We start from the raw sequence: 14,392 nt of genomic DNA on the forward strand, positions 1-14,392 counted from the left end.
CATCATCAAGATAAGACTCATTAATGTCAAACGTTGGGATGAGATTAATAATTCCTCTGTACGTTTGGCGGTACATTTCAATTTTGAAATACTTGTCGCAAAAATCATAAAACAACATCAACTTCGACTCAATAGCGGCGCAAGCATGCTTGCAAGGAAGCTTGTTGATTTGCCAATATCTACATGAATAGGTCATAGCTATCAAGTCAATAGCAAATGATTTTTCACCATCGACTACTTCAAACCTCCAATTACAAGACCGGTGCACTCTCAACTTCCGGGATTCCACATATACACTACCAATAGATTGCTCCTTTGTTGGACTTAATTATTTAACCATCGTAGCTGTTGATTCACGTCGTTGGTGCATCATGTTCATGATCTGCACTCGTATATGGTCCACCATACCCACGATAGGGAGATAACGAGCTGCTTTAACCCAATTATTCCAACATTCGGCGATGTTATTATTTATAACACCCCATCTATTGCCAAGAAACAATGCATTTGCCCAACTCTATGGTTCAGAATTTACAATAAAATCCCTAGCAAGTGGCATGGACTCCAGGATATTTTTTATATGTTGTTCATGCTCCTGCAAAGATGGAGCATAAGCAGCTTTTTTGAATACCGAAGACCAATGCTTTTTGTTATGTTTTGGATAGCTTCGCAACACCTAAAATGGTTACAAAAAAATCATATTAAATACATCTATTTATATATGAAAAAAAAGGTCTAGATAAAAATAAGTAATTGATTATGTACCACTTTCACAAAATTATCAACTAAATGTCTCAAGCAGTACGCATGGTGACTGCCCGTAAATAGTAGATTAACTGCCTTGATAATCCCAGGATGTTTGTCAGAGAAAAAAGTGTACTCATTGAATGGAATGCTTTGATACGAAAGCAAAACACTCTCAGATGATAACAAAACCATTCCCAATTAATATTATTCTCCGCGTCCACTACAGAATAAGCGATTGTGAAAAGATCATCATTGGCATCCTTCGACACAGCAAGTAGGATACAACCTTTAATCTTATTCTTTATATGAGTCCCGTCCAAAAAAATCAACGGTCTACAACCAGTAACAAAACCAACTACACATGCGTGCAAACAAATGAACAGTCGTTTAAATTTGTTAGTTTCGATATCAATCTCACACTCAGCAACACTTCCAGGATTTGTTTCTTTAACAGCTCGACAATACCATCTTAGTCTATCATAGCATCCCTTATTTGTGCCATGAATATCATGCATCGCTAACTCCTTGCCCTTCCACACATTGCGATAGTTTAACTCTACACCATAATCTCTTTGTAAGTCTTTTTGAATTGTACAAGGACGATAAGAGGGCTCTCCTATAAATTTGCCTTTCACCACATTAGCTATCCATGTTGCATCTGCTCTAGGATGTCCTCTACTACGTATATTATTCTCACCACATGTATGCTCTAAATTGCATTTTCGGATCGCAAATATATTGTCTGCTTTGTATTTAAAAGCATAAATTCTCCATCCACAACTAGTCTCAGTACAAATAACAGTACTTTTTCGCTATCATTCTTTCTGTATGAAAATGAACGCCTTGTAGCAACAGCATAATTTTTAACACATCTTCTAAAGTCAGCAGCATCTTTGAATGTTGACCTACACCACGAATGCAATTAATCCAAGCATATAGTGTATTGCTCAAAGAGGCTTGATCAGCTTCTTTACCACTATTTCTCTGTGTGTCTTCCTCATCAACCCTTACCAATATGATATAAACTTGTTAAGTGCAAGATACAAAAATAACTTGACATACAAAAATGCAAAGTATGGAATGTAAATAATATTAGTATTGTCAAATAATTCATATCATGGCAAAAAAAATATTTATATTATCATAACGTAGAACAAATTATATAACCACAATAACCTCAACTAGTGCACAATTTCATGCTTGATAAATTAAAATATAAAAAAATATTAAAACTAAACAGGGACATAAATATAATATATTTTACCTCCGAATATTTTGGTTGCGAACATGTTCGTTTTTACTCTCTGCCCTCAATTCAATCATGCTGAGCTTCATACACATATAAAGATGAATCATATTTAGGACATCATCGTCGTCGTTCAAAGTCACGTGCATCTTGTGTTGGGGGGCTACGTATTGCAGAATCATAGCTTCAGGAGTAATCTCAGAACATTTTTTTCCAAGCCTCTCAAAAATGTCCATCAAACTACAACCGCTGAAAATTGAAATCACAAACAACTGTTTCTTGCATTTACAGCTACCCAAAAACGACAGGTTGCAAGACCCACTTTCATATTCCATTTTGCACCTAATACAAAAAACATATTTCACTAAAAAAAATGAGAAAGTTTGAGGAAAGAAACTCACCTTCACTTTATTTTCCTTCCGATGAATTTTTTCTGCACAACGTCTTCAAAATTTTGAGCTTCAAGTAAATGATGTTTCACACAGACTCTCCCACCATGGGATTTCTTCTCACGAAGCCGATGGGGGGTTTCTTCTCACGAAGCCGATGGGGGATTGGGGTAATAGTATTAAAATCCTAAATACATATGGATTCAACAAAATAAATAAGGGTAAAAATGGATTTTAATTAAAAATGAGGTCAATTAGGTAATTTGATGTTTAAAAAGGAGTTAAAACATATGAAATGATTTTGTCAGAGAGTGAGAATATATTTGTTTAACACTAGGGATTGAACACAAACTTTGAAATGCTATTAGGGATTTTAATACAATTGTCCCAATTTTAAAATGTCCGAAAAAATCCGGGAATCGCGAAAATAAAGCTTGGAATCGTACAAAGCTGATTTCCGAGGATCGCGCTGCAACGTCTGCTTCTTTTCATCTGACTTGTCTTTGACAACACTATGTTTTGCAGCGTCCGCTTCCAACAATAGTGTTCCCCGGTATTTTTGCAAATCCGCTCCATTTACAGAATTTTTGAAAATTAAATTTTTGAAAACAATTAATAATAAAAAAAACCCTTATACCATAATTGGAGATATTTTTATTGGAAAAGAAATATATTAAAAAAAACACAACCTCGACAATTGAATAGAAGCATTCTCTAGTAGCACGTGCGAAGGAGTGTCTTATGGAACCAAAACATCACACCAAGATCAGGTAAAAGAAAAAATACAATTTAAAGATGAAACATTCATTACTTTTTATCTTTAAAATCCTACTAAATTTTTTTATATATGTTAATTCGAAAATCACTATTTATAAATAATTTTACATTTCCATAAATCATAATAATTTAACAATTTAAATCTCAAGTGCATAAAATCCCTAAAATCGTCAATTACCAAAATTCAACTTCTACCTTTAACATGATCAAAATTAACTTCAAAATAAAGCATAAAATCTCTAATAAAATTCTTTAAAAAAATTCTTCATACTTTGCCTAACAATCTAGTGCGTAAAATAATTGTCTCTCGGGAGTGTACTGCTGTACTCGATCAACTCAAGCGTTAGCGCCTCTCTCAATATCATCAACACACGCAGCATTCAAACCTAGTGAGTCTAATGACTCAACAAGTTCTAAACATGAGTTGCAAATATACATATACAAGCACATGCATTAAAACATGCTTTTATTTAAAATAACTTTTAAGCATAAATAAATCATATATCGTAAATTCATAAAATCGTAAAGCTTTGCATCATTTATCATTTTTGATGAAGGTTGATCCTTGCATGAACCCATCAAGCCATCTCTCAATTTTATCGAACCACGGCCGAGCCACCTCGAGCCAAACCCTGACCAACCCACCTAAGGACCCTACTGAGCAGCCCTAACCCAAGGAACCAGCCCCTAACTCACGCAAATCACCCTGCACGCAAGACCCCAGCCGCGCATGGGAGCTTCCTAGTCTTCCTAGGATTCATAATCAATTTAGGACCCAACCATCTATTTAACCACTGATCACAGCCTTCCGAACCTTCCTTGGACCCCACTCAGACCCAGCTTAACCACTCAGCCCCTGAACCACGCTGCGAGCCGCTGCATCAGAAACAAGAGTAGCCGTGCGTTCGCCCTTGTGCGCATAGGAGTCCTGTTTTGCGTGAGACTCTTTGCACAAGCCACCACCGAGCCCTAGCCTTCCTAGCTCTCTGTGGACCACCCTGAGCCATCGCCTAGACCACCTATCCAAGCCCTTAGCCCCTCGATTGCACCAGCCCCTCGGCCGCACCTATTTCCTGCATGGGAAGAGTCCTATCTCACGTGGACTCTTCCCTAGAGATTTTTCTTGAGTCCTAGCCATGCTAGGACTCTTCCTAGCCCTAGACCTTGACCAACTCATGACCCTAACCTCCCCTGCTCGAGCCACATGCTCAGCCGAGCACTCACTCTCACGCAACCCCCTTGGCATGCAAGTAAACCCTCGCTTCTTCCCACAGCCACACGCGGCCTCTCCTAGATCGTGTATGGCCCTCGTGTTGTCCCTTAAACGACGCTTTCTTAACACTTTAACGTCCTAAATTGGAAGCATGTCCCTTAGAAATCGTAACGTCAAATAAAAAAAACGTAAAATTGTCAAATGTTTAAGATATTCGTTTTATCGTAAAGCTTATTTTTCATGAAAAAATAATTGAAACAAGCATACTATGATTTGAATGATGTATCAAAAAGGTTTAAAAACATACCTTTGCGTTTAAAACACTCGAATATTCAATCGTTGGCGAGGGTTCGTAGAAGGATGAACGGGCGACGAAGGACCCTAGATTTTCTTCCTTGAGGAATTTCGCATTTCAATGTGTGGATTTCGGCTGATGTGCTCCTCCAAAAAACCTAGGTTTCTATTTTATAGATTTTAATGTGCATGATAATGGACTTGGGTTTTGGGCCTTCATGTTTAGGAGCAATTGGGCCTACTCAACCTAGGTAAATTAGGCCCAATAATCTATATTTAATTGTAAAATAAATGTTTATAAAAATAAATTTTCAAAAATAATGCCTGTTATATTTTAAAAGTCTCTCGTTTGTCCAAAACCGGATTTCCGGATAAAATCGAGCTTGTGTCGTAAAATAATTCGAACTCAAACATTTTTAGAAAAATTTAATAATTTTTAATCATATTAAGAAGCCTTGAAAATATTTAATGAAAAATATTTATTTTATCTCCATTGTCTTCGGTCTCTTTTCCCCGGCCTATTATCGAATATTCGGATAAAATATACAATTTCATGAAATCATGACATATAATCATTTAATCTTGCAATCATACATCTAATCATAGAATATGCATCAAGTAAGCATTTAAAATCAATTGAATAAAAGAACTATATATTTAAATTCAATTCTATGCATGCGGTTTACGTGGACTGATTTTTCAAGCGTTACAAATCCTATCCCCCACCCCCCCAAATAGAATTTCGTCCTCGAAATTTATCTTTCCTTGATGATTGAAAAGCTTATGCTCCCTCATTTCCCTCATACTTAACCCACTTGGCTTAAATTTTCTCTTCATTTTGATCCTTAAAATCTCGAAAATTGCATTTTTATCCAAATAATTTTTCAATATCATCTCTTAAATCCAGCTCAGGTTGAGCATGCAACCTATTTTCCTCTAAGTTTTTCATTATCTCAATCAATTCTAATGATAATTTCATACAATAACAGCAATGTAAAAACGTTAAACGACTAGGTTACCAGTAATCAAGGTTGTGTCGGCTCTGCTTCAGTATCCTCAGCGTGCATCACATAGACTCTTCCAGTCGTGGTTTGTTTGAAATTTGGGTAATTCCCAGCCTTGTGTCCCATCTCTCCACACTTGAAGCACTTGTAGGTACCTTACATGCACTTGCCATGATGGTAACGATTTCACTCCTTGCACTGTGGCTTCTCTGCTGTCTTCGGGACATTTTGATTAGGTGATTGTCCTTGTGGTTCCGGTTGTCCCGGTCGCTTAGGTGGTCCAGTGAATGGTTTCTTAATCTGCTGACTAGATTGCTGATTAGCTTGCTAGATACGATTCCTTTTAAGCTGCATCTCCCAATCAATATCCTTGAGTAACTGCTCGGATCTAAAAGCTTTGGCAACGGCAGTAGTATAATCAGCAGGATCAGTGAACATCACATCGCGACGGATCATGGGCCTCAATCCATCAAGGAAGTGTCGTAATTTCTCTTCCGTATCATTCGCAATCAAGGGCACAAAATGACAGCCTCTATCAAACTTCTGCACAAACTCAGCAACGGACAAGTCCTCATGGCGGAGACTCATAAACTCTCTCTTCAGCCTTGAACGAACGTCAGAAGTGAAATATTTGTCGAAGAACACTCTCTTGAAGTCCTCCCAAGTCAATGTCGCCAAGTTCACCCCTCGCTCCGCTCTCTCCCACCATAAGGAAGCGTCCCACTTCAGTAGATAGATGGTGCAACGAACTCGGTCAGTGTCTGCCATATCCATATAACAAAAAATAACCTCCAAAGATCGAATCCATCCCTCAGCCACGAATGAATCAGTAGTGCCATGAAAATCTTCGGGGTTCATCCTCCTAAATCGCTCATATGCAGCCTCCGATCGAACCCTCACACCATTTCCTACGTGCTGCTCTAGTAAACGAGTCATACCGGCTAGTACACGGGCACTAGCATCCTGATTATGTGGAGACTGTGGAATCTCCTCCTCATGTCTATCCTCATCATTACTATGTAAAATCCGTCTAGGAAACATCTCTGTATACGCCGTCAAAACCACGTAACAACCATGCATTTAATATTTTAAAATATCATGCACCTAAACTCTATATCATCATCATGTAAGCATTTAAAGAATTTTAGAATATAAAATATAAAGTAGTAAAAACTCACATACTTGAGGCGTGCCTTTTTGAGCTTCTCGGAGTAGAAGTACACAACCCTTTGAGGATCCTTCGCTGTGATACCAACTGAAATGTCCACTACTTTTTATCTTTAAAATCCTATAAATTTTTTTTATATCTATTAATTCGAAAATCACCATTTATAAATAACTTAACATTACCATAAATCACAATAATTTAACAATTTAAATCTCAAGTGCATAAAATCTCTAAAATCATCAATTACCAAAATTCAACTTCTACCTTTAACAGGATCAAAATTAACTTCAAAATAAAGTATAAAATCTTTAATAAAATTCTTAACAAAATCCTTCAAACTTTGCCTAACAATCTAGTGCAGAAAATAATTGTCCATCGGGAGTGAACTGTTGTACTCGATTCACTCAAGCGTCAGCGCCTCCCTCAATATCATCAACACCTGAAGCATTCAAACCTAGTGAATCTAATGACTCAGCACGTTCTAAATATGAGTAGCAAATAATACATATACAAGCACATTCATTAAAACATACTTTTATTTAAAATAACTTTTAAGCATAAATAAATCATATATCGTAAAATCATAAAATCGTAAAGCTTTGCAGCATTTATCATTTTTGGTAAAGTTTGATCCTTGCATGAACCAACCGAGCCATCTCTCAATTTTATCGAACTACGCCCAAGCCACCTCAAAAAACATAAATAGTCTCAAAATCTTTAACGTAAAACATAAACTTTAAATGCGGAAAATTGAAGCTCTGGTCCTCGGGTTATGTGCAGCCTGTTTGTGCGTGTCCTATGCCATTAAACTCATGTATAACATGCCTTATATCATCCTAATTCATGGCAGCCCCTTTGACAACATAACAAACATGTTTTTGGATGAAAAATCAAGTGTTTAGAACGCATATATGCATAGTTACGAAAATTGTGAATTGTGTGACTTGTTTTCATGCAAAAATTCATTAAATAAAATACTATGGTGTGATAGATGTTTGAAGGAAAGAATATGGCTTGCCTTTGCGTTTTTAACGCACGATTTTACGTTGACGATTGCGAAGAACGGCGACAAACGATCATGGCTTGAATTCACATGACAAAACCAAACTCTCCTTGATGTGATTGTGGGTGCCGTGTGTTTTTGGAGTGAAAAGAATTTCTGAATTGTGTTGCTAGTGGTGGAGGCGTGGGTTATAATGAATTTGGGGTGGGGTTTTTGTGCTTAAATAATAAATAAAATACTAACCAAACACTAATTGCTAGCTTAAGCCCATTAACCAAATTAATTAAGCCCAATTAGCCCATTAGTGTTTAATTAAAATATTAAAAATTGTTTTGTTTAGAAACGTTTGTCAATTTATTAGTCGGGTTGCCAAAACGTTCGTATTTTTGTTGAAAAACCAACACCGATAAAAATTACGTTCCGGCGTATAAAATCACCTCAAAACTCCTTATTTTCAAAAATATGAAAAAACATCGTTCATATTTTAAATAATTAAAAACAATTATTTAATAAAAATCATTTTCTATTTTTCAGCCATCGGTCTCCGTTCCTCGATCGCAACTCGAATAACCTTTAAAAATACATTTTAATGCTATAATATAGAAATTATATTTTAATCATGTCAATATGCCCAACATAATTAATTTATGCAATTAAAACAATTAATTAAAATACATAGAAATTTAATAATTGCATGCATGTGTTTCGCGTGGACCTTCAAATTGATTTTACATTCTAAATCCTTATTTGTGAATTGCAACTTAAAAAGACCCATAATGACTTAGTGTTGTTACTATTATAATCCCGAATTTCAACTTTTCTTAAAATTCCCAATATAAAAAAAATGGATGACCATACTTATCGTATATTATTTTCCTTATTTATACCCAAAATTCTTATGAACTTATCAAATTTCAATCTTAGAATTACAAACGTGTCCGCTAACGCTTAGATTTTTCAAGCCTAATATGGATTCATTCTTAACAGCCCTTGATTAACATTCCTTACAACACTATATCCAAGATATCCCAAGGTTCCAAATATTCTTACAAGCCCAAATCATTGAAAATTCCTACCAATTAAACCATCAAATTATCGCTTATTTCTAAACTAGTCCTCAAATTCCTTAATAATTGCAAAATTAATTCTTAATTTCCTCAAAATTTATCATAATTGTTCCTTAATTTCAAAAATCCTACGATTAACCTATAAGTTCTTGGCATTCTTAGTTCTCTTCTACAGGTTTCCCATAACATAAATTTCGAAAATTTAAACTTATTCACCCAAAATCAATTCCTATAACCAATCTTACCTTTCATCAAAACTTAAAATCCCAATTTATACATTTTATTACTCCCAAGTTGTTGCAAATCCTTAAATCATTATTCCTTACGTCTAATTCCCAAAAATTAATTCGACTAGTAACCATGAATCATAAATATTATTTTAGAAAATCTACGTGTCCCAAAGCATTCATAATATTCACAATTAACTTACGGCCCAAAAATAGAATGTCAATACTAAAACCCAAAAATCAACATAGTCCAATTCCATTACGAAGCCAACATGCGTTGAAATCAAATAATTTCTTATTTTATATCGTATTACTTATAAAAAATTCTAAGGCATATAAATCACATATCCTCAAAAAGTTATTAAACATGTGACGTGAACATATAATTCATATAATTATGCAGGTAACATAATAAAATCATATAAAGCATGTAAACTTACAAATTTGAGACTTGACGACTGATCTTTCTGGCGCTGACGGTGGCACAACCCTTTACAGGACCTTTGCTCTGATACCAACTGAGACGCCTGCTACTCATTTTCTTAAATCGTGCTAGAAAATTTTTTTTCTTTAATCTCCATAATTAAAAATATACATATATATAAATACTTTAAAATATCTTGTCACCAATTTAAAAAAATAAACATCCAACTAACATTTAAAAACCCAAAGGAAAATAGTTCTAAGCGTCAACATTTTACCAACCTAAAATTAATCTTACCAAATATTTTCTAAAAATATCAATATCTCCAAAACCACTAAAAAAGCATAACTAGTCTCAAAATCTTTAAGGTAAAACATAAACTTTAAATGCGGAAAATTGAAGCGCTGGTCCTCGGGTTATGTGCAGCTTGTTTGTGCGTGTCCTATGCCATTAAACTCATGTAAAACATGCCTTATATCATCCTAATTCATGGCAGCCCCTTTGACAACATAACAAACATGTTTTTGGATGAAAAATCAAGTGTTTAGAACACATATATGCATAGTTACGAAAATTGTGAATTGTGTGTATTGTTTTCATGCAAAAATTCATTAAATAAAATACTATGGTGTGATATATGTTTGAAGGAAAGAATATGGTGTGCCTTTGCGTTTTTAACGCACGATTTTACGTTGACGATTGCGAAGAACGACGACGAACGATCATGGCTTGAATTTACATTACAAAACCAAACTCTCCTTGATGTGATTGTGGGTGCCGTGTGTTTTTGGAGTGAAAAGAATTTCTGAATTGTGTTGCTAGTGGTGGAGGCGTGGGTTATAATGAATTTGGGGTGGGGTGGTTTTTGTGCTTAAATAATAAATAAAATACTAACCAAACACTAATTGCTAGCTTAAGTCCATTAACCAAATTAATTAGGCCCAATTAGCCCATTAGTGTTTAATTAAAATATTAAAAATTATTTTGTTTAAAAACGTTTGTGAATTTATTAGACGGGTTGTCAAAACGTTCGTATTTTTGTTGAAAAACCAACACCGATAAAAATTACGTCCCGGCGTATAAAATCAGCTCAAAACTCTTTATTTTCAAAAATATGAAAAAACATCGTTCATATTTTAAATAATTAAAAATAATTATTTAATAAAAATCATTTTCTATTTTTCAGCCATCGGTCTCCGTTCCTCGATCGCAACTCGAATAACCTTTAAAAATACATTTTAATGCAATAATGTAGAAAATTATATTTTAATCATGTCAATATGCCTAACATAATTAATTTATGCAATTAAAACAATTAATTAAAATACAAAAAAATTTAATAATTGCATGTATGTGTTTTGCATAGACCTTCAAATTTTCGAAGCATTAGATATCCATAGTCAGTATAAGGAAGTGTGAATTCCTAATAAAATTTAGAATTTAGCAAGTTAATTAGATTCAGCAACAAATCTTTTTCCCACTAAAGATAAACAAACACAAATGGACTCTTCTGACTTTCTAACACCTTTATCCACGAATATAAAAACATATCCATTCCCAAAAAAGGCAAAACAAAAAGAGGAAAGGTCTAGAATCCAAGATTCTCAACGAATCATTTCAGTAAAACATTAAATGCCCACAATCAAGTCAAAAGTGGAATTTCATCTACAACCGGCTCCAAAGAAAGACTAAAAACAAGAAGAGAAATAGGAGGAAAAAACAGAAAAGCTTAATCACCGAGCATTGCCTTGTCCTAACAACTAAAGAAAATACATTTCCAGCTTGTGCATGAACAAAGATCCCATTGGAGCCACTAAAAAACAAATCTTGAAAACGAGGAAATAGCACCACCACCATTCTTGCAGCACCATTGATATTATTATCATCATCATCATTATTGTATCACTGTTATTATGATCATACCTTTTAAGACTGACAACTTCAGATCAAAATCGCCCAGAAACTTCATTCATTTCCATGCAATGACGCCATTGCCACAACTGCTAGCTTCTGAAGATTAAGCTTCACGACGGTATCAGTAAACATCTTTGTATCCTCCGCGGTATTCCCTTCCGGTATATCCACAATATAAGATTCAAGAACAATGGTGTAAACTTTCCCATCTTTCTTGAATTCATTCAAAGAAGTGACCGAACGGTAATTATTCAAGCGATGCTCACCACCCACAACGCGGAAGCTCAGTATATGCTTCTCGTCGTCAATAATTTCGAGTCTTTCAGTGCTTGTAGATGCAGGGATGCCCGAAACCACCGTCACTTCGCGTATGCTGCCGACCCCTCCATCGCCAATGAGGCGGCAGCTCTTGATGAAGTGCTTGTAGCGCTGTGGTTTGTCGAAGCTACGTACAAAGGGCCACACCGAATCTGCTAGCGCGTCAATGCGCTGCGTAATGAGAGAAGTGCATGTGTTGGGAATTTCGTCGAACGTGTGGTAGGCGCTGATAACTGGATCGAGCACCGCAATTTCTTCATCCGTTAGTCCTTGTGGGGTTTGGTAATTGTCCATTAATGGATAATCTTGGGTTCCGGACTAAATTCTCAGCGGATTTTGGTTTCAAGAAAGGAAATATTTTGGTTCAAGATAGAGAGAAAATGGCAACTACTCAAATGAAAGAAGAGTTTTGGACCTTTATATAACGAACTTTTGGAGTATAATAATAGATATATTTACTTTTTATAAAGTTGGAAATTTGGTAAAAAAAATTCGAGGTTCAGATTTAGCATCAAACATGCTAATTTGGTAAAATCCGAAGATCTAATTTTAAGTTGACATAAAAATCTACTTAAATTTGTCAAAAAAAAAAAAATTTACTTTTAAAATGTGAAGTTAAAATATTCATAAAATGCGATCCTAAAACCTTATTTTCAATGCATTTTATACAACGGGGTGAAGAATTTGAACATGCATCTGTTTAAACGGTAAAGATTATGTCATTAAACCAAGAGACTTTTGGCTACAACACACCTTTTCACCCTTGGAGGCGTGAACTTTTCGAGAAACCATAATAGAATTTAACACCATCCTTAGTAAGTCAGCATTCGAATTTGTGAATAGATCAAAAGTGCATCCGTCTCCACCATCCTCGGTTGATTATATAGTACTGTACCTTTTATTGGTCATAAAATTTACATGGATATACTTTTGATCTGTCTCTACAACTCGTTAGATAACATAGGATATCAACAGGTGAGCGATGATATTTATGTTATACATTCATGAAATATTCATATGTTATCGCGTGCACAACTAAAAGACCCTTGTCTTTAATGTACATCTTACGCTCTGGCCATAGATTTTATGCACTACTATTTCGTTAGATTATATAGAATATCCACACCTGTAGGTGAGCGGTGAATCTTCGACTACAATTCATTGGCTCCTACACATGTCGCAATTGCACTTAACCTCGCTACCTTGTGACTCTCGTGAAGTCGGTAAACGAATCAAAGCACAATCCTAGTATGTAGAGCCTTAATGTTGTCCCGAATCGTAAGGATTAATGATGTACAATCACAATCACATACTTTTCCTCTCGATGAATGATAACTACTTGAAAAATTCGAGGGATGATTGTTCGGTAGAATCATTATATGATTACCCATCTGCGTGATTGAACATCTCTATGCTCTTACCATGAAACATGGTACACAACATCACAAATGCTAGACTTAAGATCAAGTGGCCTTTAACCTTATTTTTAGACAGTCGAATCGACTAGAAATGAATTTAGAATATACAGTGTTTACAAATGAGTTTCAAGATCAAAGTACGATTCATTTGTATTAAAGTATAATCAATATCTTTATCTATGCCAATTGGATGAGTATATAGATAAAGTAAAACGAAACCATGAAACGTAAATTATATTAAAACAAAGACTGTTAATTACAACTGAGTCAATAAATTCTTCAGCCAACCGTTGGCTTACAAGATTTCTACTCTAACCGCATGAACATTTCGACAAACCGTAATAGAATTTAACCCCGTCCTTTGTAAATGAGCATTCCGAATTTGTGATTAGATCAAAAGTGCGTCCGTCTCCACCATCCACAGTTGATTATATAGGTTTTGATTGTGTACCTTTTATTGGTCATAAAATTTACATGCATATACTTTCGGTCCGTCTCTACAATCCGTTAGGTCTTGATTATGTACCTTTATTGGTCATAAAGTTCTTACCTTATGCTTCTTATATATAATATAATCCTCGTTTTAATAAATTTTATGGACATAATATAGTCAAAGTTGGCACAATTGCTTTGTTTCTACCAACTTTTTCTCTTTGTTGACTACCCATGATTTGCTTCTTTTAGATGTTAATAATATGTTTTTACTGCTTTCAATACATTTCTTTTTCTTGCTCGGATTTTTCTAAATGAATACATAATTTATCGTCTCGAATTAGAAATTAATCTTTTTTCTTCAGCTTCCAACATTAGATTCTCAACTTTAAGAGTTCATTTGATTGAGTTGGTAACATTTGAAAATTAGAGAAAATTGAGCTACTATACTATGTATTTGTTCACAATTTGAGGAATCTCTCGAAAATTTATTAAAACACAATGTGTCATGAGCCGTACAAATCAACAAATTGAAATTCATGAATGGTGGGGCCCACAAATATATTTAAAAAAAATAAATAAAAAATCTTTCGATAGGACAAAATATAAATTGTCATTTTGTGAATTTTACAGCTGTTTATAATTTGTCTGGTGATACTGAAACAGGCAGAGTAGGAATTAAGATGCATGCCCAATATCAAATTCATATAATATAAATAAATAAATAAATGGTTGCATTTATATAATAAAA

General features: G+C 34.7%; 1 protein-coding gene across 1 annotated transcript; it reads right to left on the bottom strand.

The window, feature by feature from the left end:
• Nucleotides 1–11,148: 11,148 nt before the first annotated feature.
• On the bottom strand, nucleotides 11,149–12,332 carry LOC140983193 (abscisic acid receptor PYL2-like). The gene has a single exon (XM_073450128.1). The coding sequence runs from the start codon at nucleotides 12,083–12,085 to the stop codon at nucleotides 11,525–11,527; it is 561 nt and encodes a 186-aa protein (XP_073306229.1). The 5' UTR covers nucleotides 12,086–12,332; the 3' UTR covers nucleotides 11,149–11,524.
• Between the last annotated feature and the right edge of the window lie 2,060 nt (nucleotides 12,333–14,392).

The sequence above is a fragment of the Primulina huaijiensis genome, chromosome 8 (assembly GCF_012295235.1).
Source record: "Primulina huaijiensis isolate GDHJ02 chromosome 8, ASM1229523v2, whole genome shotgun sequence".
Lineage (NCBI taxonomy): Eukaryota > Viridiplantae > Streptophyta > Magnoliopsida > Lamiales > Gesneriaceae > Primulina > Primulina huaijiensis.

What these genes read in the sequence shown, in the direction of transcription:
- LOC140983193 (XM_073450128.1), bottom strand. Translation starts at nt 12,085, where the DNA reads ATGGACAATTACCAAACCCCACAAGGACTAACGGATGAAGAAATTGCG.